The 21,315-nt window shown below is 43.9% G+C and overlaps 4 protein-coding genes across 11 annotated transcripts; 2 read left to right on the forward strand and 2 right to left on the reverse strand.

The window, feature by feature from the left end:
- Window positions 1-482: 482 nt before the first annotated feature.
- Window positions 483-4,580, reverse strand: LOC6499816 (AP-1 complex subunit sigma-2). Of its 5 annotated transcripts, XR_004309801.2 has the most exons (6): window positions 4,422-4,580; window positions 4,017-4,195; window positions 3,844-3,952; window positions 3,644-3,781; window positions 2,608-2,706; window positions 483-996 (listed from the first exon to the last, which is right to left on the reverse strand). XR_004309801.2 is itself a non-coding variant. In XM_001953816.4 (5 exons), exons 1-5 carry the CDS (start codon window positions 4,422-4,424, stop codon window positions 952-954), a joined length of 474 nt encoding a protein of 157 aa, XP_001953852.2. In that variant the 5' UTR covers window positions 4,425-4,579; the 3' UTR covers window positions 483-951. The 5 variants fall into 5 exon arrangements, 4 of the variants coding, with proteins under 4 accessions (XP_001953852.2, XP_032305758.1, XP_014766240.1 ...); XM_001953816.4 differs by lacking the exon at window positions 2,608-2,706 and having other exon boundaries at window positions 4,422-4,579; XM_032449867.2 differs by lacking the exon at window positions 483-996 and having other exon boundaries at window positions 1,512-2,706.
- A 193-nt stretch (window positions 4,581-4,773) lies between these two features.
- On the forward strand, window positions 4,774-10,989 carry LOC6500754 (bifunctional glutamate/proline--tRNA ligase). The gene is given in 7 exon segments (XM_001953817.4): window positions 4,774-4,941; window positions 5,108-6,025; window positions 6,084-6,255; window positions 6,309-7,374; window positions 7,833-9,578; window positions 9,580-9,675; window positions 9,746-10,989. Coding segments are annotated over 7 exon segments (5,130 nt in total). The 5' UTR covers window positions 4,774-4,898; the 3' UTR covers window positions 10,835-10,989.
- A 697-nt stretch (window positions 10,990-11,686) lies between these two features.
- LOC6499815 (ras-related protein rab7) lies at window positions 11,687-17,645 on the reverse strand. 4 transcript variants are annotated; one of them, XM_044718292.1, is made up of 4 exons: window positions 17,414-17,645; window positions 12,300-12,646; window positions 11,886-12,242; window positions 11,687-11,823 (listed from the first exon to the last, which is right to left on the reverse strand). In XM_044718292.1, the coding sequence occupies exons 2-4, from the start codon at window positions 12,591-12,593 to the stop codon at window positions 11,737-11,739; spliced, it is 738 nt and encodes a 245-aa protein (XP_044574227.1). In that variant the 5' UTR covers window positions 12,594-12,646; window positions 17,414-17,645; the 3' UTR covers window positions 11,687-11,736. The 4 variants fall into 4 exon arrangements, with proteins under 4 accessions (XP_044574227.1, XP_014766237.1, XP_001953854.2 ...); XM_014910751.3 differs by lacking the exon at window positions 17,414-17,645 and adding an exon at window positions 15,633-15,652; XM_001953818.4 differs by lacking the exon at window positions 17,414-17,645 and adding an exon at window positions 15,633-15,648 and having other exon boundaries at window positions 12,300-12,617.
- LOC6500755 (putative fatty acyl-CoA reductase CG5065) lies at window positions 16,283-21,236 on the forward strand. The gene is made up of 6 exons (XM_001953819.4): window positions 16,283-16,427; window positions 18,288-18,516; window positions 19,532-19,926; window positions 20,060-20,169; window positions 20,243-20,693; window positions 20,752-21,236. Exons 2-6 carry the CDS (start codon window positions 18,295-18,297, stop codon window positions 21,167-21,169), a joined length of 1,596 nt encoding a protein of 531 aa, XP_001953855.1. The 5' UTR covers window positions 16,283-16,427; window positions 18,288-18,294; the 3' UTR covers window positions 21,170-21,236.
- Window positions 21,237-21,315: the final 79 nt, after the last annotated feature.

Raw genomic sequence — 21,315 nt, forward strand, 5'->3', positions numbered from 1 at the left:
GTACAATAAAGCTTTAATAATTTTCAAAAACATAATTGAATTAAATTTAATATTATCGATAGACCGTTATTAAGTTGTTTACATCCCTAATGCTTGTTTCTGGGCCGAAATTTTCTCGCAGCTCTCTCCCGGCGCTCTTGTTCCTGTTGGTGAGTGCGGGTGTTTGGGGCGCCACGGTCCCCCAACAACAAACAGGGGGAAATTAGTGGGAGCTCCCGTTCCGGCTCTCCCTCGGCGAGGGTGTTCTCAGCGGGGCTCTCAGCCAGGATGCCAGCGCTTGTGCCGTGTTTCTCTCGCCCGCCCCCTAAATAAGAATGAAATCAACAATTTGTTGGTCGATGGACTGCCAACTCGCAGCCAAAAGATGTGCCCAAATAACTTGGGGGCGGAAAGAGTCCCAAAATTTGAAAATTTTCTCCAAATTAATTCAAAATTTGAAAGAAATCTTCCATCCAATCCCATCAGAGTTCCACAGGTTGAAATTAGTTACACTCACAATCAGTACAGTTTTATTTAATCGAAAGTTATTTAGAAAGCAAACAGATGTTTTTTTTTGGTTACTTCGGGTACTGCAATTTCCGTATATTTGAGGGCTTTTTATCTTACAACTAAAAAGTTGAGCACACCGTCGATAAATAGTTTTGCTTCGCTTGACTTGGCTTATCACTAAGTTATTCCTTACAAGTACGAATGTGTGTGAGCAAAGGATATTGCTGCTTATATGTGGTAGAATACATGTTTTTGTTGCAAATTGCATTTGCCAAGCGAAAATTAGGAGTACGTTTAACAGCATTTCTATACACTATATTTTATGCTGACACAGGGCGGTTAAATAATAATAGAACCATTCATCTTTCGGGTTTACGTTAAATACAAATACACGCATACATTTAAGGCGACTTGAAATGGGTTCAATAAGTAATATAATTTTGCATATGGGAGAGAGCCAACTTAGCCAAGGCCATGATCATCGAAGAAACTCTGCGGGGTCTCATCCTGCAATGGGAGAATGCTTAGCTTCAGTTACTACAATCAGTGGACTACAATTTATTTAAATAACTCGGGATACAACGCAAACCAAAGAAAAGCTTCAATACTGGGACGAGCCCACAAAAGTATGCTATAGAAAACGGGGTTTACGGGGGAAAAACTAAAAAGAACGGCAGACAAGGTGGGATAGAAACATAGAGAGTGGAGAACAGTGGAGATCGGTGGAGAGTTGAGCAAAGCGAGTTCAAAGGTCAAGGTCAGAGCAGTCAAACCAGTCGGGGACAACAGCAAAAACAACAATCATAGGTAAAATACACAATCAAATTAAATACAAAATTAAGGTCACCATTAGCTTACCATAATCATATACTATATAGCACACAAGTACATTTATAATTTTTGAAAAATACTTGCTTTTTATTATTACTTATTATTTTTTTTTTTTTGCTTTCATTTTCAGTTACAAAACACAGAAAATTTGGCTAAAACATACAACACACATACATAAACATATGTATATATATATTTGTAGAAATACATAAACTAGACTTTATTTGGTTACCACTAAGGTATGATTATTACAATTTTCAATCATATATCGAACTCCTTTTTGTTTTCATTTCAACATTAAAGCTTACTTGTTTCTATGGTAAGAATAGTATTGCATGTATCTCCCCACTAAATTAGTTATTGCCCATTTTGGTGATTGATTGGAATGATCTTTCGATTATTTAATGTAGATAGGAAATAGAATATTAATTTCGTTGAAGGAACCCCAGAGATGGAACTACGTGAGGTTGGCTAGATTTGCATGAACTTTGCCGGTTCTATTTGTCGTGTGAGGGTGTTTGTGGATGGAAAGCCATATGCCATATGCCAGATGCTCTTGATGTTTACTATATAGTCTTTTGTATTTTTGTGGGTTTATTGCTTTGTGGAGCCTCACGCTGCTTCGGTTGCATATCGGTTTTGCTTAAATTTGGAGTTTTGAGTAAACAGCGCTCGGGTGCTGTGCAACACACACGTGTGGAGGTAATTGGATGGAGCAGAGTGCAGCACACGTTTCGCTTTGTTGGTGTGAGGTGGGTGTATCTGAGTCTGTTTTTTGTGGTTTGGTGTCTGGGTGTGTGTGCTTGTTTACTAGTGTACTTGTGTAGGTGTGCTAGCAATATCAACTACATAAGTTCTATGGTGTTCTAGTTCTTTAGAGAAGTCCAATGTCTCTTAAAGTGCCCTCAACGGCTTCGTCCTGGAGTACAGAGAATAAGAACAATAAGAACGAGAAGAGTAGAAGGAAAAGAAAGTAGTAGAAAAAGTAGTGGTAGTGGTAGTGGTAGTAGTAGGAGTTGCAGCAGAAGTGTTTAGTTGTGAGTAGAATGTGTCAGAGAAAGGATCTGTATTTTTTTATAGTTTCTTTCGTTCACGGCACAATCGCTTTGGCATGAAAACAACTTTCAAACAGGTAATGCATATATGGATGAACATCACAGCGCAGGGGGTGAAAGCTGGGCAATATACAATACATATATACAGCTGGGCGAAGGTTTGACTGATCTGACCTATCGACACTCCACTAAGACTCTTCGCAGATCGGGAGTAAGAGTAAATGGTCTTTACACTGCTTCTTTGGGTGGGGTTTGCTTTCTTTTGGGGACTCTTTTTCTTTTATTTTTAGTTCTATTTTTTTTTTTTTTAGTTGAGATACTCATTGAAGTCCTGTGGTTGTTGTTGGTGGTGGTTGGATGGTGGTAGTAGTAGTTGTGTTAACATCGATTTATGCAGTGGCGGGTAGGGAAAGCGTTAATAATAACAAGAGAAAGGGAACATGGGTTACACATTTATATATGGTATATGGTATATGGTTTGGCAAGAGTATGTATACTTTAGCATCGGTTCTAGTTAGTTACTATTTCAGCTACAAAGATCATGCAAAGTAATCCAACCAACTAAGGCCTGGACGCTACGATTCGGGTTAGGGGTATTACGAAAATAAAACAAAAATTGTACTATTCATTAACTACTGATTGATTGATGGCAAACTAGAGTTTACGTTTAAGATTTTCTCGGCACAGCAACATCTATGGCAAGTTCAATACTGCGGCTTTTTAATAATTCCTGATATATGCTCACAATTCGCTTCGTTTTCGAGTAGGCAAGATTCGTAACTCAGGACGGCATGCAATGATATTTAAACAAACTGACTGAGGTGTGCGCGTGTGTCCTGCCTAGGTGGTTTACATCAGATTCGAAACTTATAGTAATGACAATTCGGCTGCAATCACACACGCACACCGCACTTATTTTCTATTGCAGTGAGTAAAAGAACTCTTCTTGCTTCGAGTGGTTAGAGGTGTGTTCGGTACATAGTAGTATAATTATTAGTTTTTGAAGGCAAAAATTAGACAAAAAGAACGAGAAGTAGGTAAGAGTAGAGTATAAAAGGAAAATTATGATTCTCATGAGGTATGACATTGTAGACGTTATTGATAGGCATATAAATATATATAGAGATGCAAAAACAAACACTAAGAAGTAACGAAACTAAAAACCAGCGAGTTGAATAAATATGTAAAACAATTAACAATATCCGGTTTAGGTAGATAGTGACACAACCGTATAGGCATTACAGATCATATGTCTCGGGTGTACTGACCTCTTGGAGCAGATCCTGCGAGGCGATTGCCTTAAGTACGTTCTTTTTCGACGTCTCCTGGATCTCGCCGCCAATGAGCAGCTCGTCCAAAATGAAGTACGCTTTTTCAAAGTTGAAAATAATGTCTAGTTCGCAGACCTGAGACGAGAGAGAGGAAAACATAAGCTGCTAAATATGACATCGACTTGATAGCTACTTACGCTGCCAAAGTACTTATCCAACAACTCCACATAGCGATGGATGATCTCGAGAGTCAGCAGTTCATTGTCGTTCTGCTCGATGGCGCAACAGAAATACAAGCTGGCATACCTTTGAAATACAATGAAGGGATGGTTATTTTGGTGCATCTAAGGATAGGATGTCCAGATCTCACCTTTTGTAGACAATTTTGCAGTCTTTCCATTCCAGGAAGGAGCACATCTTGGGCTTCCGGGCCAGTATCGTGGTCACTAGCTCGCGGGTGATCTTCTTTTTCACCTTATCGGGGTATGCCATGTACCACTTTTGCAGTCGAAGCTTTCCCTGCCGGCTAAACAGCAGCATGAAGAGCATCTGGAAGGGAATAGCAGTTTCATTGACACCACACCTTTATTGATTTTTGGCTTTTTCTTTAATTTTTCATATCTTTTTAGGCCACAGAAGCTCCCCATTGACATAGTCATCGGACACCCACACCAACACATGTATTCACACCTGGAGCCACCGCATCATCAACACAAGGTTTCGTCCGAACTAAGTCAATATACCTTAGTTCCCCCTTTCCTTTCTTGAAGCTCACCATTTTGAATGCTTTTTCCTTGTGTATTGGGTGTTTTTAGGGCTTTAGTTTTAGGAATATGGCCAATAATACTATTTTTCCATGCAGCAACTGAACAAAACACACATAGAAAATTCTTCTTCTTCTTGCTGTTGCCAATCGCAGGGGGCACCTGTCGACGTGTGAACGCGAACTGCTTCCCAGTACAGTGAAACCTAGCATTACCATACTCATTTCTTACTTTAGACAATACTTATTTTTTAATTTTTTTAATATATTTTAATAGAATAAGTAATAACATAATAAAAACAGCAAAAATACCAAGAAATGGCTTACGATATTTGGCCACTCACGGAGCAACTATCGCTCGCCACTGCAGCCGAATTGGCTCTTCTCTATTGGATGTGCAGACGTTAGCAGCTGGCCGTACTCGTGCCATTTAGTAAACCAGGCGATTTCATCATTTTAATTTAGTTTGAAAACAAACACCCGACGACGATGTCCATTAAGCTCAAAGCGAACCTCAACAATCCGCCCATAAGTGAGTATTGGGGAAGCCGGCTGCAGTGACCTTGCCAGATGTGCACTTTGTGAGGTTAAATCGAAATGGAGTCTATTTATGTATACAATTTATACCAAGTGTGGTGTTTATTGCATCAGTATATCGTGAATATCGTCATTAACCCACCCATGTCTCCAATTTATAGGTGGCTTGGCGACGGCGCACCTTATCAATGACACCGTGCCCGTGGAGATTGTCTGGAGCAAGGAGGAGACTTCGCTGCAGTTTCCTGATAACCGCCTATTGGTGTGCCACTCCAACAACGATGTGCTGCGTGCCCTGGCCCGCGCTGCCCCGGACTACAAGCTGTACGGCGAGACGGCCATCGAACGCACACAGATCGACCACTGGCTCTCCTTTTCGCTAACCTGCGAGGATGACATCTCCTGGGCTCTGTCTTTTCTGGACAAGTCCATCGCCCCGGTCACTTACCTGGTGGCCAACAAGCTGACAATTGCTGATTTTGCTCTCTTCAACGAGATGCACTCTCGGTACGAGTTCCTGGCCTCCAAGGGGATTCCACAGCATGTCCAGCGCTGGTACGACCTCATCACCGCCCAGCCTCTGATTCAGAAGGTATTGAAGTCCCTGCCAGAGGGAGCGCGTGTGAAAAGGAGCCCACAGGCCTCAAAGGAACAGACTCCCGCCAAGACCGGCGAGCGCAAGCAGGAGGGCAAGTTTGTGGACCTGCCGGGCGCTGAAATGGGAAAGGTTGTTGTACGATTCCCGCCAGAAGCCTCCGGATATCTGCACATTGGACACGCTAAGGCCGCTCTGCTGAACCAGTACTACGCCCAAGCGTTTCAAGGAACGCTTATAATGCGTTTCGACGATACGAATCCTGCCAAGGAAACGGTCGAGTTCGAAAACGTCATCCTTGGGGACCTGGAGCTGCTGCAAATAAAGCCGGACGTATTCACGCACACTTCGAACTACTTCGACCTCATGCTGGACTACTGTGTGCAGCTCATCAAGGCGAGCAAGGCCTACGTGGACGATACGCCGCCGGAGCAGATGAAGCTTGAGCGCGAACAACGAGTGGAATCTGCCAATCGCTCCAACTGTAAGTTCGCAAATAAATATTGTATTAATTTATTTAACACACTTTCTTCCCCCATTAGCTGTGGAAAAGAATCTCTCCTTGTGGGAGGAGATGCTGAAGGGCTCCGAGAAGGGCCAAAAATGCTGCGTGCGCGCCAAGATCGACATGTCGTCCGCCAATGGTTGCATGCGAGATCCCACCATCTACCGTTGCAAGAACGAGCCACATCCGCGTACTGGAACCAAATACAAGTGAGGATAATTGCAAAGTTAATAAAGAATTTGAATAACCATTTAATCTTTAGGGTCTATCCTACGTACGATTTCGCCTGCCCTATTGTCGACGCCATCGAGAATGTGACCCACACCCTGCGAACTATGGAGTACCACGATCGTGACGATCAGTTCTACTGGTTCATCGACGCCCTGAAGCTACGGAAGCCCTACATCTGGGAATACAGTCGCCTGAACATGACCAACACCGTGCTGTCCAAGCGAAAGCTTACTTGGTTTGTCGACTCTGGCCTGGTTGATGGCTGGGACGATCCGCGATTCCCAACAGTGCGTGGCATTATCCGCCGCGGCATGACTGTGGAGGGTCTGAAGGAATTCATCATTGCCCAGGGCAGCAGCAAATCAGTGGTGTTCATGAACTGGGATAAGATCTGGGCCTTTAACAAGAAAGTCATTGATCCCATCGCTCCCCGTTACACGGCTCTGGAGAAGGAGAAGCGCGTGATTGTGAATGTGGCTGGCGCCAAGGTGGAGAAGGTACAGGTTTCTGTGCATCCCAAGGATGAATCGTTGGGCAAGAAAACGGTATCACTGGGACCTCGCATTTACGTCGACTACGTTGATGCCGAAGCTTTGAAGGAGGGGGAAAATGCCACCTTCATCAACTGGGGCAACATCCTGATCAAGAAGGTTCACAAGGATGCCTCAGGAACCATTACTTCCGTAGACGCAGCTCTCAATTTGGAAAACAAGGACTTCAAGAAGACCCTCAAGCTGACGTGGTTGGCCGTGGAAGACGATGCCAGCGCCTATCCTCCCACCTTCTGTGTGTACTTCGACAACATCATAAGCAAGGCTGTTCTTGGCAAGGACGAGGACTTCAAGCAGTTCATTGGACACAAGACCCGCGATGAGGTGCCCATGCTGGGCGATCCGGAGCTGAAGAAGTGCAAAAAGGGCGACATTATCCAGTTGCAGCGTCGTGGTTTCTTCAAGGTGGATAACGCCTATGCCCCACCAAGCGGCTTCTCGAGTGTGGCTTCGCCTATTATCCTCTTCTCCATTCCGGATGGTCATACCAAGGATGTGCCCACATCTGGTTTGAAGATCAATGCTGCGACAGAAGCCAAACCAGCGGTGAGTAAAGGAACTTACTTTTCTTGGAAATTATAGGAGAAAAAATGCCATTGAAATTCGTCAAAAAGCAATTTTATATTTATGATCATTAATATCATAAATTCGATGGGAATTTTAACTTAAAGAGTATATAGATTTCCGATTTCTCTTTGTCTCAAAACAATCAGCTGATTCACAATCAGAGTTTCTCTTTCCAAGCTTATCAACTTGTTGCTCTCACACTCTCTGGCTCGCTTCAGTCCACATTTTAGGCCAAAACCAGTTGTATGCTGAGCCACCGACTCACTTTCGTTTGCTCGTTTCCGCCAAGCGCTTCTACCGTAAGAGATTGGGAAAAAGAAGAAGAGTAGTTGATTTATGCATGCGACCCTTGCTGACGTAGCAGAAAAGTTTCAAAACCCGAAGAGTTTGCAGACGTTTCTTTTGATTGACGTTCAAAATATTGTGTGTTCTTTCAGAAAAAGGCTTCTTCACCTGCAGGATCTCCCGACAAGGCATCCGAGTTGGACAAACTGATTGCTAAGCAAGGCGATCTGGTGCGCGATCTGAAATCAAAGAAGGCTGCCAAGGACCAAGTCGACGTTGAAGTGAAGAAACTGCTTGCCCTGAAAGCGGACTACAAGGCGGCCAGTGGCAAGGACTGGAAACCAGGTCAAACTGCTGCACCTGCTACTGCTGCTGCTTCCTCTTCGGCCACTGCCAACGACGCTGCTTCGGTGAATGCCAATATTGTTAAGCAAGGCGACTTGGTAAGAGATCTGAAGACCAAGAAGGCTGCCAAGCCGGAGATTGACGCTGCCGTGAAGACACTCTTGGAGCTGAAGGCTCAGTACAAATCAGTGACTGGCCAGGACTGGAAACCAGGCACTGTACCTCCTCCATCTGCCACTGCCACACCTGCTGCCAGCAACTCGGTGGCCCAGATTCTCGACCAAATCACTGCCCAGGGAGACAAGGTGCGTGAGCTCAAGGCGGCTAAAGCTGATAAGGCGACTATTGATGCCGCTGTGAAGACGCTGCTCAGTTTAAAGGCGGATTACAAGCAGGCCACCGGTAGCGACTGGAAGCCAGGCACTACTGCTCCTCCTGCAGCTGCCCCAGTCAAAGTAAAGCAGGAGAAGAACCCGGAAACAGCTTCCAATCTTGCAGTAAACCTTCTGCTGGAGAAGATTGCCAACCAGGGCGAAAAGATAAGGCAATTGAAGGCAGCCAAGTCAGAGAAGTCCTTGCTGGACCCCGAGATCCAGTTCCTTCTTGCTCTAAAGCAGGACTACAAATCACTGACCGGCAAGGAGTGGAAGCCGGGTACTGTTCCCACCCCCGCGAGCACCCCCGTGGCCACTGTAGATCTAACTGGAGAAGATTCGGGCAGTGACGTTGCCAGTGTTCTTGGAAAGATTCAGGCTCAGGGTGACAAGATTAGACAATTGAAGTCTGAGAAAGCAGCCAAGACCGTCATTGAGCCGGAGGTCAAAACGCTTCTCGCCCTCAAAGCAGAATACAAAAAGTTAAGCGGAAAGGATTGGACGCCGGACACCAAAGTTGAGCCCGTTGCAGTGAAGAAAGAGGCTAGTCCTGTTGAAATGGCTTCGCCTGCCAAGGATGAGCTTACCCAGCAGATCAATGCTCAGGGAGAGAAAGTGCGTGCTGCCAAGGCCAACAAAGCAGCCAAGGAGGTTATTGATGCGGAGGTGGCCCAGCTGCTGTCTCTTAAGGCCAAGTACAAGGAGGTTACCGGCACCGATTTCCCAGTAGCCGGTCGGGGTGGTGGCGTCGGTGGTGGAGCCACGAAGAAGGCGGCAAAGGAGCCACAGCCAAAGCCTGCCAAGCCGGTGAAAAAAGAACCAGCTGCTGATGCCTCCGGAGCAGTGAAGAAGCAAACACGCCTGGGGTTGGAGGCTACCAAGGAGGGCAACCTTCCAGAATGGTACTCGCAGGTCATTACCAAGGGTGAGATGATCGAATACTACGATGTGTCCGGCTGCTACATTCTGCGTCACTGGTCCTTCGCCATCTGGCGAGCTATTAAGCAGTGGTTCGATGCCGAGATCACGCGCATGGGCGTGAAAGAGTGCTACTTCCCCATCTTTGTATCCAAAGCTGTGCTTGAGAAGGAGAAGACGCATATCGCGGACTTCGCACCAGAGGTAGCCTGGGTAACAAAATCCGGCGACTCGGATCTGGCTGAACCAATTGCTGTGCGCCCCCACCTCTGAGACAGTCATGTATCCTGCTTATGCCAAGTGGGTGCAGTCCTACAGAGACCTGCCCATCCGTCTCAATCAGTGGAACAATGTTGTGGTAAGTAGGAGAGTTACTGTGATTATATGAATTATAAACTGATTATCTTTATTTTTCTCGTATTTAATAGCGCTGGGAATTCAAGCAACCCACGCCCTTCCTGCGCACCCGCGAGTTCCTTTGGCAGGAGGGCCACACCGCGTTCGCAGGCAAAGAGGAAGCCGATAAGGAGGTGCTCGACATCCTCGACTTGTACGCCCTGGTTTACACCCACCTGCTGGCTATTCCCGTGGTGAAGGGCCGCAAGACCGAGAAGGAGAAGTTTGCCGGCGGTGACTACACCACCACAGTGGAGGCATTCATTTCGGCCTCCGGACGCGCCATCCAGGGAGCTACGAGCCACCACCTGGGTCAGAACTTCTCCAAGATGTTCGAGATCGTCTACGAAGATCCGGAAACACAGCAAAAGAAGTATGTCTACCAGAACTCCTGGGGCATTACCACGCGAACCATCGGTGTGATGATTATGGTTCATGCTGACAACCAAGGATTGGTTCTGCCGCCCCATGTGGCCTGCATACAGGCCATCGTCGTACCCTGTGGCATCACTGTAAACACCAAGGACGATGAGAGGGCGCAGCTCCTAGACGCGTGCAAGCAACTGGAAAAGCGCCTGGTGGGCGCTGAGGTGCGATGTGAAGGCGACTACAGGGACAACTACTCGCCTGGATGGAAGTTCAACCACTGGGAGCTAAAGGGTGTTCCGCTGCGCCTCGAGGTGGGTCCCAAGGACTTAAAGGCTCAGCAGCTGGTGGCCGTGCGTCGTGACACCGGTGAGAAGATCACCATCCCACTGGCCGATGTGGAGAAGAAGATCCCCGCACTGCTCGAAGCGATCCACGAGAGTATGCTGGCCAAGGCTCAGTTGGATATGAGCAGTCACACCAAGACGGTGACCAACTGGTCTGACTTTGTTGGCTTCCTCGAGCAGAAGAACATCCTGCTCTCTCCGTTCTGTGGCGAAATCAGCTGCGAGGACAAGATCAAGGCGGATAGTGCCCGCGGCGAAGAGGCCGAGCCTGGAGCTCCTGCCATGGGCGCTAAGTCACTGTGCATCCCCTTCGAGCAACCGGCTGCTATCACGGCCAAGGACAAGTGCATCAACCCCAACTGCACCAACAAGCCCAAGTTCTACACCCTCTTCGGACGTAGCTACTAAATAAAAAGAAAGCTCGGGCGGATCCTGGATTAGTTGTTTCTCTAATATAATAACCTAGTTCGACTTTCAAATCGAAAAAACCTTATGTACTCTGATTTTTCAAGGACCTTTGTAATCGTTTAAAGTTTAAACCTATTAAATGATAAAGAATCCAATTACATGCGCTTTTATAATTCCCTGCAGATGAAATTGTTATAATTACTCTTGTCTATATAGAAACTGGCACGTTAAGAATTAAGCTTTTTTAAAGAATGCGCCACAAGTTCGACTATCGATTGTGCGCTTAAATCACGAAAATCGCAGCGAACTATCGATAATGTGCCGTCGTGTTTAATTTTAGCGCGAAAGCTTAAATATTAGCTAAAAAGCGTCGCAAAAGTTGACATTGTGACCACCCACGGTCTTAACTTGGACTACGATGTTTTTTGCATCAATTTTTTTAAGGAAATTAACCATAACTTGGGTAATACTTATCCGATCACCAAATGTTATACCTTCCTGATCTTAGATCTTCGAGTATTATTATTTTTGATCATAACCTGGCCAACTAAAATCTGACCCGATTTTCGCATTTTCTGAAAGGGGTTACCCCTTCATGATTTTGGCCAAAAATTTCCCAAAATTTGATTTCCTGCTTTTTACAATGTTATTACGCAGATCAAATCTACTCGAAGTCCTCATTCAATAACGGTATTCCTTTTCCACATTCGACGAGAAAAAGCTAAAATATTGAATAAAAAGGGTCTTAAAAGTACCCGTTTTGGAACATGGACTTAACTTGGTCAATGAAGTTTTCCGTCTCGAAAGCATTCAAGGATTTAGCCATAAGTTTTCTGATACTTATCCCATTGAAGTATATTTTACGATGGAGATAAATTTATTTACGATCCGTTGTTATTACATTAACACTCACACTTTTTTGATTTTTTTTGGTCATTAGCTCGTGATTTCAAAATTATCGTATTAGGAATGCCCGGCACATCGTTCGACTGTTCAAAATAAGTTTAATTTAAATTTTATGAAAATACTTAAATTGAATGAAAATACCCACATCTGCTTCCCTCTTTAATGCCTTCGTAGATAAAGCTTTAAATGCCAAATGCAAGTTAGTGCCTTCCTTTGCAGACGTTTCATAGTAGGATATGTTATTATTCCGTTGGCACCATTCTTTCACTCGATTATTGGGCACATGGCTGTTGTCGAGATCTACCTTGTTGCCCAGAACTATAAAGGGGAAATTTACAGGATCGCGAGGATCGGCTTTTATAAGAAACTGGTCGCGCCACATGCCGAGTGATTTGAAGGAGTCGAGTGACGTAATATCAAAAACCAGCACACAGCAGTCTACACCTCTGTAGAAGCAGCTACTTAGACATAAAAAGCGTTCTTGACCCGCTGTGTCCCAGATCTGGAAATATTACAGAATTTGTTAATGTATTTAAATTGAGAGAACATTTATGGTTACCTGGAGTGTGACCGCGCGATCATCGACCCGCACCTCTTTTGTAGAAAGGTTGAGTCCGATTGTGTTCCTTTCTCTTATGCTGAAGCGACCCTCTACATACCGTCTCACAAGTGATGTTTTTCCGACACCCTCCTCCCCTATAACTATTACTTTAAATAGAGATTTTTTTCCACAATTCATTTTCATGTACTCAATAGCCTGGATTGACTTTCGAACTAATGATCTCCCACTAAGCAGGGCACGAAAAAGTAAGACGGTGATCCATGAAATGACAAGAAAACCGCATTTAGTCATCGGGGAGAGAAGCGATGACTGATCCTTTGAGCAAATTGTATGATAAATGAATGCTGAAATTTTTTTACTCTATATACTCTTAAAGAACACTCTTCTTACGATTAATATTGTGTTGAAAATATTATTTAGTAATATAAATTGTGAGTGACAGTTTTCAGTGTTGCCAGGACCCTCGATTTGCGAGATCAAAATTAACGTTTTGGCCACCCATGGTCTTAGCTTGGTTAACTTCAATAAAGTACCCGCCAAAACACAAATACGCAATGTATAATTTTTATGTTTGTTTTATTTATTTACGGGATGGAAATACGCCCAGTTGCTCTCCTGCTTCCGGAACTATGACGTCGACGCACAGTTTTGGATCCTTGGAGAAATCGCCCTAAGTAAGCTTTATTCGTTACTATTGTTCTTGGGGTTTTTTTAATGTATGGCTAAAAATGTAATTTTTTTGTACTTTCCCTATGATTTTTCCCATTTGTACTGAACAGTTTTCCCTAGAACTATTTTAAGTACTGATGGCATTGACTTTTTAACGTTTAGTTGAGAATCTATATTTACAGTATTTACTTACATAATCGTAACCCCGGACCAACTAATTAGCAGGACTAATGTAAATTGGGAAATTTAACAAGTTGTTAAGCCATTTAACCCGAACTGACCTTCAACCTGAAACGGTACTAACTTACTCGACAGTAAGTATGTAACAGAATTCGAAGTATATTGATTCTTTATAAAAAAAATAAATTATTTATAAACCATTATAAACCAACTTCTAGATGGTTTATCTTAAATGTTATTAAAATGGTATTATCTTAAAGAAATCTTATTAAGTCATACAATTGATCGTCTAATACCCTGTCAAAATGTAAGTTGATCTTTTGCAATAAATTCGTTTTAAAAATTTAATTTATTAAATTCATCATCAATAACAAATATTCAAGAAAACGAGGTATATATTTATTTTTCATACGTTTTTAAGAACTCGAATTTAACACCTTTGGTTGCATAGATTTGATATACCCATTAGCAATTCTGAAACCTGGTTTAATAACAGCTATTAATAGTCGATTAAATGCGATACATTGAATATATCAGTTTTTCATCAGCTGTAGTATTCAGATCCCATCATAATAAATACGGAGGTAATTTAATACGATTATTTGCGGAACCGATTCCCTTAGCCATGAGCCGTAGGCATTTACATGGTCTGTTTTGTTCTGCAATCCCGCCACTTAGATCTTAATTATAAACACTGTCATTAGTTATAAATAATATAAATGTCATATATATTAGTTTAGACCGGGACGCGAAATGCGGTTTAGGAATTCGCCTTAAGCAGGCTGAAAGTGAGTCCCAGCTAATTAAATGCATATACTGGCTCAGAGCGGGTGTTGACTTGTTTCCAATGGAAAAATAATGCATTTGCCAAGCCCACACGGCGGATGCCATACGTATATGTACCTGGACAATATTGCGTGCTGATATGCGTAAACAGCGGGTCTCAGGTGCGAGAAATGCTAACCAAAGCCAGTCAAACTGCGATAAGCCAATATTGGTATTACAATGCACATTAGTGTGCTGAATGCGTTTCACAACTAGTTTCTTACTTGGTTGATTTAGGTGGTTTTGTCCAGCTTCCGGCTGTCTGAGATAGGTTCGTCCTTCTTCTTACTGCACTACTTGAGGCTACTTTACCTCAAGTTCTTGATCATCTCTAAAATCTCTAACACCTTACGAACAGGAAGCTCACACCTCGGGTGGAGAAACTCAAATAATTGGATAAGAAATCTGCTTGGCACACAGCTGCTATATTGACTCAGGTCAAGCCTTAATGTGTTCTACATAGCTGGTAATCGAATCTCCAACGGATTGCAAATATTTATTATATTCCGTAGACTTGCAACAACACCTCTACTAGCCCATTTGCCATTATGTTTGATTTATGGCGCCGGCCGACCAATCATTTGATCCCGATTCGTTTGGGGGGCCAGGTCTTGGAAATGCATTTTGTTCCAAGCACTGAGGCAGCAACCCACTCCTCGCGGAGTAATCAATTGCAAAAAAATTGCATAATGATGGCCAGCAACCGATCGAATGTTTGGTATATTATACGAGTACATACGCTTAAGGAACCTGTTTATAATTGCCGGATTATTCATCAATAATGTACAATCGAATTATTCGAAGAGAGAGGAGTCCAGAAGGGCGACACTGACCAAGTATTACATTTTTTTTGTTTCATAAATTTATTGGGGTTACTAGAGTCCAAAATCAAGGATCAAAAACCTTAGTGGGGTGCCACGTGTGATGAAATCTTTTCCGCTTAGTGAGGAATGAACCCCAACTGGGAACTGGGAAGTTGAATTTTAGTTAGTCGTGCAATTTGCGGACTGGTGACGAGACAGTTTGCTCGGTTCTCTCGCGCGTTTACAGAACCAATTAGAGTGGAACTACGAATTGGGCTGCACTGCGATCGGGGCGTAGTTGTTGGAGGCCTGGGGGCTGCCAAAACAAATTATGTCATCAAAGGAAAGGGAAATGAAACTGGAAGCCTGATATTAACCGCAAGGCCCATAGGCCAACAAACCAGGCCCAAGCTGGCGAGGCGCGAAAACTGAAAACGTAACAGAGAAGATGCTGAATCAGAATTTCAAGGTCGTCTTGGCCAGATTGTGTTGTTTACCAGATTGTGAAATCCCCAAGCTATCCTGCGCCTGTCCGTCCACAGGCATATCCCCAATGCCCCTCCATCATCTCCATTATCTTCTGACTAACCAACTCACCTGACGGGGCAACTTTTTGTCTGGCCATTATCACAGCTTGCAGCCGTGGATCAGGTTCCCGCAAGAGTGCAACAAAAAACAAAAACAGAAACAAAAACAAAACTCTTCCACAGCCAAAAATTGCACGAATGCACTTATGGATGCGGTTGTATTCGTATCTCAGATGCAACTACAGTGAAGCCTGGCCACTCATTATCATATCAGTAATTAAATATTTATTCTATTTACGTGATATTTTTGTCTTAAAATTACGCACTGTTTTGATGACTTGCCCTGTCTAATGTCTAATCAACATAGGTGTCAAAAAATCTAGTTTTTGAAAAATTCCTTTGTCACTTTGTTCCCTGATAATATTTTGTTTTTATATGGAAAGTTTCATTACTTAAAATACTTTGTCAGAATGTCCCATATAAGATCGCATAACTGTACACATGCATCTGAATCGCTTCCATGGATGACATGCAGTTTTTTAGGGCCACCTCAAGTGGATGGCCTTGGTTTGGTCCGGCTCCTTTTTTTGCGGCTGGGGGGAATTTTTGGATCTTTTTTGGATCTTGATTTTTGGCTAGGGTTGCCAAGCATCTCTCAGCCGGGAGCCATTAGCATTGCCCTTGCTCGACTTGGAGAGATTTAAGTGCCGTTTAATTGGTTTTAATTTAAGTGTAATTGTTTCTGCCCTGCCCGACTTCCAAAGCGGTTTTCGGGGGTTTTACGGACCGGAGGAGCGAGGAGTGAGGAGAGGCAAGCTCATCTCACGGCTGGCACAACCCGGAAAGCCCACTCACACACACTCAGACGGGGCCAACTCACCTGTCTGCATACACGTTCGCAGAACAGAGCAGCACTTTTTTGCCAGCGTTAGCGTTGGCGAGGCAGCGGCGCTGACAGAAACGCCAGCAGAACCCCCGAGTTTCCTTTTAGCCGAGTATAACTTCAAGCCAATTGCCCGCTTTCAATTCAGTTGCCGCTGAGTTTTCAACCGATTCAATTCGAGACCGCCAAAGTCGCCACCGCCAGCCAGCAGCGAAAACAAAAACTCCTGAGAAGTGAGGTCAGTGTGTGCCAATATAGCTGTAAGATGGATCGGACACGGACACGGAGGTGATAATGCCTTGGTCAAATATGTCCCCCGTGAACTTTGGCATAGTGTGTGTTTGCCTTGGCAATTGACACAAAGTAAACCATTGGAAACCAACTTAAATAAAGCAATTGCCAACGAAAAGTGTGCGAATGTCATAATTTGCGTGCCTCGGAGTTACGTGAACGAATGTCCATTCGAAAAGGAGGCGTGATTTTGCTGCACAAAGTGTGTGTGTGTGTGTGTTGTGTGTGAATGAGTGTGCGTGACATGGCAGGGAAAATCGCACCTGACTAGATCAGTAGTAACAATGGCTAAGCTCATGAAAACTCAATTCCATGGAAACGACACACAATGCGCTCAAGTTTGTGTCTTAAGTCTTTTGTTTGGCATACGAAAGAAAAAGGAAACGAATGCATTTCAAAGAAAAGACAGCAAGAAATCGATTGCGGAGTAGTGCATAAATTAGAAAATTTAAATGGATAAATAAATAAGACTTTTTAGTAAGACATATCTCATGAGAAATATTCCAGCTGAAACTAGCCTCCTTTTACTTTAATTATTTCCCAAGCTCCCCCATTTATTCTTTTATGAGATCGTAATTTCCTGCCTAAAAAAAGCAGAAAACTTTAATTAGCCCATAACCCATATAATAAAAAGTGAACTGCGGCGGCAGGTAATGCATGTAAAACGACCGCCAAAGTGAAGCAAAACTTTAACCCGGGAATTAGCCATCGAGTCTGCCGTCCGCCCCAGCCTGGCTAATTGCTTGGACTTCCACCCGCACTCGCATTGCCCAAGACCGTCAACCTAAAAATAGTGAAGTACGCAAAGTATAGCAATAAGCTCGACATTAACCCAGTGTGGGACAGACACTTTCCAAAACAAAAAAAAAAGGAAAAAATTACAAATAAACAAACAGTGGCTGCTAACAGGTCTTTAAACTTGTCGCTATTTACCAACATAAACAGATGATGTGCGAGGTGTGATGGGAAGCGATGCTGAGAGGCACTTTGACCAGGGGTGGGAGGCGAAGGAGAAGGAGAAGGGCACTGAGTTCGAGTCCGAAAATCCCAATTGGCCACGGCAATTACACGCGATTGGTCAACAACCGCAGTTGTCTCTGCATATCGCTACTGCCACTGCCGCTGCCTGTCTTTCGTCAGTGTCCGAGTTGACATTGAACAAGAATTTTGCCCGGAGTAGGTTAGACAAACAAACGGCCGACAGCTTGATCTTGAAACTAAAAGGTTGTAACACCTCCAGGGCTACCAAATTGGTCCCTGTCCCTGGCCACTTTTTGAAACCACTTGGCCAAATTGAAATTTCATCCTTTTTCTGGCCGAAAGGGTTTCGGTCACTCTAGGTGGTCGGAACTTCCTATAAAAGCCGTCCTTCTGACCCAATTCTGTGTCACTTCGTATGTACTGGAGTGGACACCAGAACTTATTTTCTTATTTTAATTATTTTAATTTATTGGCATTATTTTATAATCACTTCAACCAAGGGTACTTCTATTATTATCTTTTTCATCCGAATTTTATTTAAGTTTTACCTTATACCTTATTGTGTGATTTCGATATGGGCAGCTGGTTTCTGATTTTCTTTTTATTGTTTTTATCAATATTTTAGTTCATTTTAATTTATTCAATTAATAGCCACTTGCTTTATTGTGTGATTTCGATTTGGGCACTCAAAAACTTTGTTTTAAAAACTGTTTTGATCTGATAAAGTTTAATTTACCAATTTATCCTTCATTAATTTATATTGTCTTCCAATTTTATGTTGAAATTTTTAAATTTTTTAATACGTTTATTTTTAATTATTCATCAGCCTAATCATGGACATATTGAAGAGCGATGCCGAATGCGGCGAATCTGAAATCGCAAAGTTCTACGCCAACAAAACTATTTTAATAACCGGAGCCACAGGATTTATGGGCAAGGTCCTCGTGGAGAAGTTACTTCGCAGCTGTGGAGATTTGAACGTCATTTACTTACTAATCCGCACCAAAAAGGGAGTCGATCCCAGTGTTCGCAAGGAGCAGTACTTCAAGTGTGTGGTAGGTTCCCGCTCAGCATTCCATTGGGTGTGGCAATTAAGTTAGTGGAAGTTTATAGCTCGTAAATAAGGAATGCCCCTCACGGCTTAAGCTTCTTAATTACATACTAAATGGCAAATCAAACGGCGATCGTACACATAAAATTTCTTCGAAAACCCCCATCGAGTCATGTGTGTAGTTACACCAGCTTATTAGCAATAATAACATTAATCTGCTGGCATTTGGTACTTTTGAATAACCTTTCCCCTACTCAGTTTGGATTTTCACAATAAGTGAACAATTATTTATTAAGACACGACTCAAATTATAAAAATCGATTGGTGTGGTTGAGAAAACCGCAATGAAGAAGTGCTTCTCGCACTCTCGCATATTCACTCGAGACATAAGTTCACTCAATCGAAAAAAAAGGTGCTTCAATTTTATATTAATGGATGCCATTGTAGAAGGCTTCTTTAAATTTAAATGATGACACCAGATATTAAAATAAAAATATTGACCTTGCTTACTTCAAACTGTAATCGCACATAGAGTCGGAGAATAAATTCTATATAATTACATGCCATAAATGGAAGCACCATAGCCGAACTAATATTTAGTTTGCCCTCCAACTTGAGGCGAAAATGTAAATGTTTCATGGCGTGGCGACTCCCGCAAATTACCAAAATTATCGCACCGCCACTCAAAGGCATACAGCGCGCCAAAAATTTGGTCTTACAAAGCGACCCACTCATACGCGGCTCAGACAGTGCCACATCCATGGCGTTTATAAGTCAAGGTGATCATTATTGGTTTGAAAAAATCCAAGACTTACAATGACTCTTAATTGTTGGCCGTTAAGCCGGCGTTAAAACCAGTGGACATGGCCCATTAGGCTGCTGGTGATTCTAGCCAGCCAGCCAGCCAGCCAACTTCAAATCCAAATCGCAACTCCGCAAGTCCAAATTGCATGTCAACACCATACCATGACAATTAACTAATGACTACAAATCTGTTAATTTTGACGCCCCGTTTGCAGATCTTTAGCAAGCTGCTGGAGAAGAATCCCGAGATCGTGGACAAGGTACGCGTGGTTAAGGGCGATCTGCTGGAGCCGGACCTTGGCTTGAGCGCCAATGACACCAACACACTCGCCTCCAACGTCGAGGTGGTGTTCCACTGTGCCGCCAATGTGCGCTTCGACCAGCCGCTACGGCCAATGGTCATGATGAATGTGGTGGGCACCCTCAAAGTGCTCCGTCTGGCCGAGAAGATGCGTCACCTCCAGGCCCTCGTCCATGTATCCACCTCCTACTGCCAGTGCAACGAAAGCGTGCTGGAGGAACGTGCCTATCCAGCGCCACAGAATCCCTACTCCATTATCGAAATGGTCGAGACAATGGATGATGCAGCTCTGGCGGAGATTACCCCCAAGTAGGTAACATTTGTTGGTGTCAGTAGTTTGCTGATCCGAATAACATTAGATCGTAATGACCACTTGGGATTTATGACTCTGTTTGTACTCGTACTTGGCAGCTAATAACCTGTTCCATTCTTTTTCTGTCAGATTACTAAACGGCTTGCCAAACACGTACGCTTACAGCAAGGCACTGTCGGAAGATTTAATTTGCAGATACAACAATAAGCTGCCCATAATCATCACAAGGCCCTCGATCGGTACGTATCCAAGTTGCTGGCTGCCTTCATGTCCGCCGGTTAATTGCTTTATTATTTCAAACCCCCTTTGCAGTGACGGCGGCCATCCACGAACCGCTGCCCGGCTGGATAGAGGGGGTGAACGGGCCCACCGGCCTGATGATCGGCGCCGCCCGCGGCGTCATCCGATCCATGCACTGCAACCCGGACTACGCATCCACGGTGATTCCAGTGGACAAGGCCATCAATGGCATGATCCTGTGCGGCTATCAGCGGGGAAAGGTCAGCCAGGAGAAGGGAGACAAACAGAGTGGGGTGGAGTTCTGCAACCTGTGCATTTCTAGCAAGGCTCTGATGTCCTGGGGCGACAGCATCGAGACAGGGCGCCGCTTCTTTTACGAAACCCCACTGAGTTTCGCGTTGTGGTATCCTGGAGGATCGATCAAGAAGAACTACTACCATCACATGTTCTGCGTCATCTTCTTCCATTATCTTCCCGCCTACTTTATTGACTTTTGGCTGCTGATCTTTGGCCAGAAGCCATTGTAAGTAGTTTCTTAATTCGTGAAAGAAACCATATCAATTATAATTGTTCTTGCCCAGCTTATTGAACGTGCAACGAAAGGTGTCGATGGGTCTAAAGCTTCTACAGTACTACACAACTAAAGACTGGGAATTCAGGAACGAGCGATTCCAGGAAATGAGCAGCCAGTTGAATCGCATAGACCAGGACCTGTTCGATACGTCGGTGGGGCAGGTCAACTGGGAGACGTACATCAGCAACTATATCGTCGGGATGCGCACCTACATCCTCGGCGAGAGCGAGGCCACCCTGCCCCATGCTCGCAAAGTTCTGCGTCGCCTCTACATCCTCGACTGGGTTAGCAAGGTGCTCTTCTGGACTTTATCGTTCTGGTTTTTGTGGACGCACTTGGATGGTTTTGTGGAGCGTGGCGACGCCTTCATACGGACTTCATTGAGCAATATATACCACGATCGAAACAGCACTCTACTTGCCTAAGTTCTTTTCTAATTATATGTTATTACTTCAAATATAGTCCACAAGATTTTTTATATTTTTAAGTTTACATTAAAGTGTTGGAGTTTGAATTTGGCGGGCTTCTGGGGAACCGGTTCCGTTAAGCTTGAGCTTACTTTTGTGGATTA

Source organism: Drosophila ananassae, chromosome 2L, assembly GCF_017639315.1.
Source record: "Drosophila ananassae strain 14024-0371.13 chromosome 2L, ASM1763931v2, whole genome shotgun sequence".
In the NCBI taxonomy this organism is placed as follows: domain Eukaryota; kingdom Metazoa; phylum Arthropoda; class Insecta; order Diptera; family Drosophilidae; genus Drosophila; species Drosophila ananassae.

Coding starts and splice junctions, on each gene's coding strand:
- LOC6500755 (XM_001953819.4), top strand. CDS start 18,295: ATGGACATATTGAAGAGCGATGCCGAATGCGGCGAATCTGAAATCGCA. Junction 20,170..20,242: donor CATCACAAGGCCCTCGATCG/GTACGTATCCAA, acceptor CCCCCTTTGCAG/TGACGGCGGCCATCCACGAA. Junction 20,694..20,751: donor ATCTTTGGCCAGAAGCCATT/GTAAGTAGTTTC, acceptor GTTCTTGCCCAG/CTTATTGAACGTGCAACGAA.
- LOC6499816 (XM_001953816.4), bottom strand. Junction 3,953..4,016: donor TGCAAAATTGTCTACAAAAG/GTGAGATCTGGA, acceptor TGTATTTCAAAG/GTATGCCAGCTTGTATTTCT. Junction 997..3,643: donor CGCAGGATCTGCTCCAAGAG/GTCAGTACACCC, acceptor CTCCCATTGCAG/GATGAGACCCCGCAGAGTTT.
- LOC6499815 (XM_014910753.3), bottom strand. CDS start 15,404: ATGGCCAGACAAAAAGTTGCCCCGTCAG. Junction 12,647..15,376: donor ACAAAAAGTTGCCCCGTCAG/GTGAGTTGGTTA, acceptor AAAAAATTTCAG/CATTCATTTATCATACAATT. Junction 12,243..12,299: donor ATCGCGCGGTCACACTCCAG/GTAACCATAAAT, acceptor TAATATTTCCAG/ATCTGGGACACAGCGGGTCA.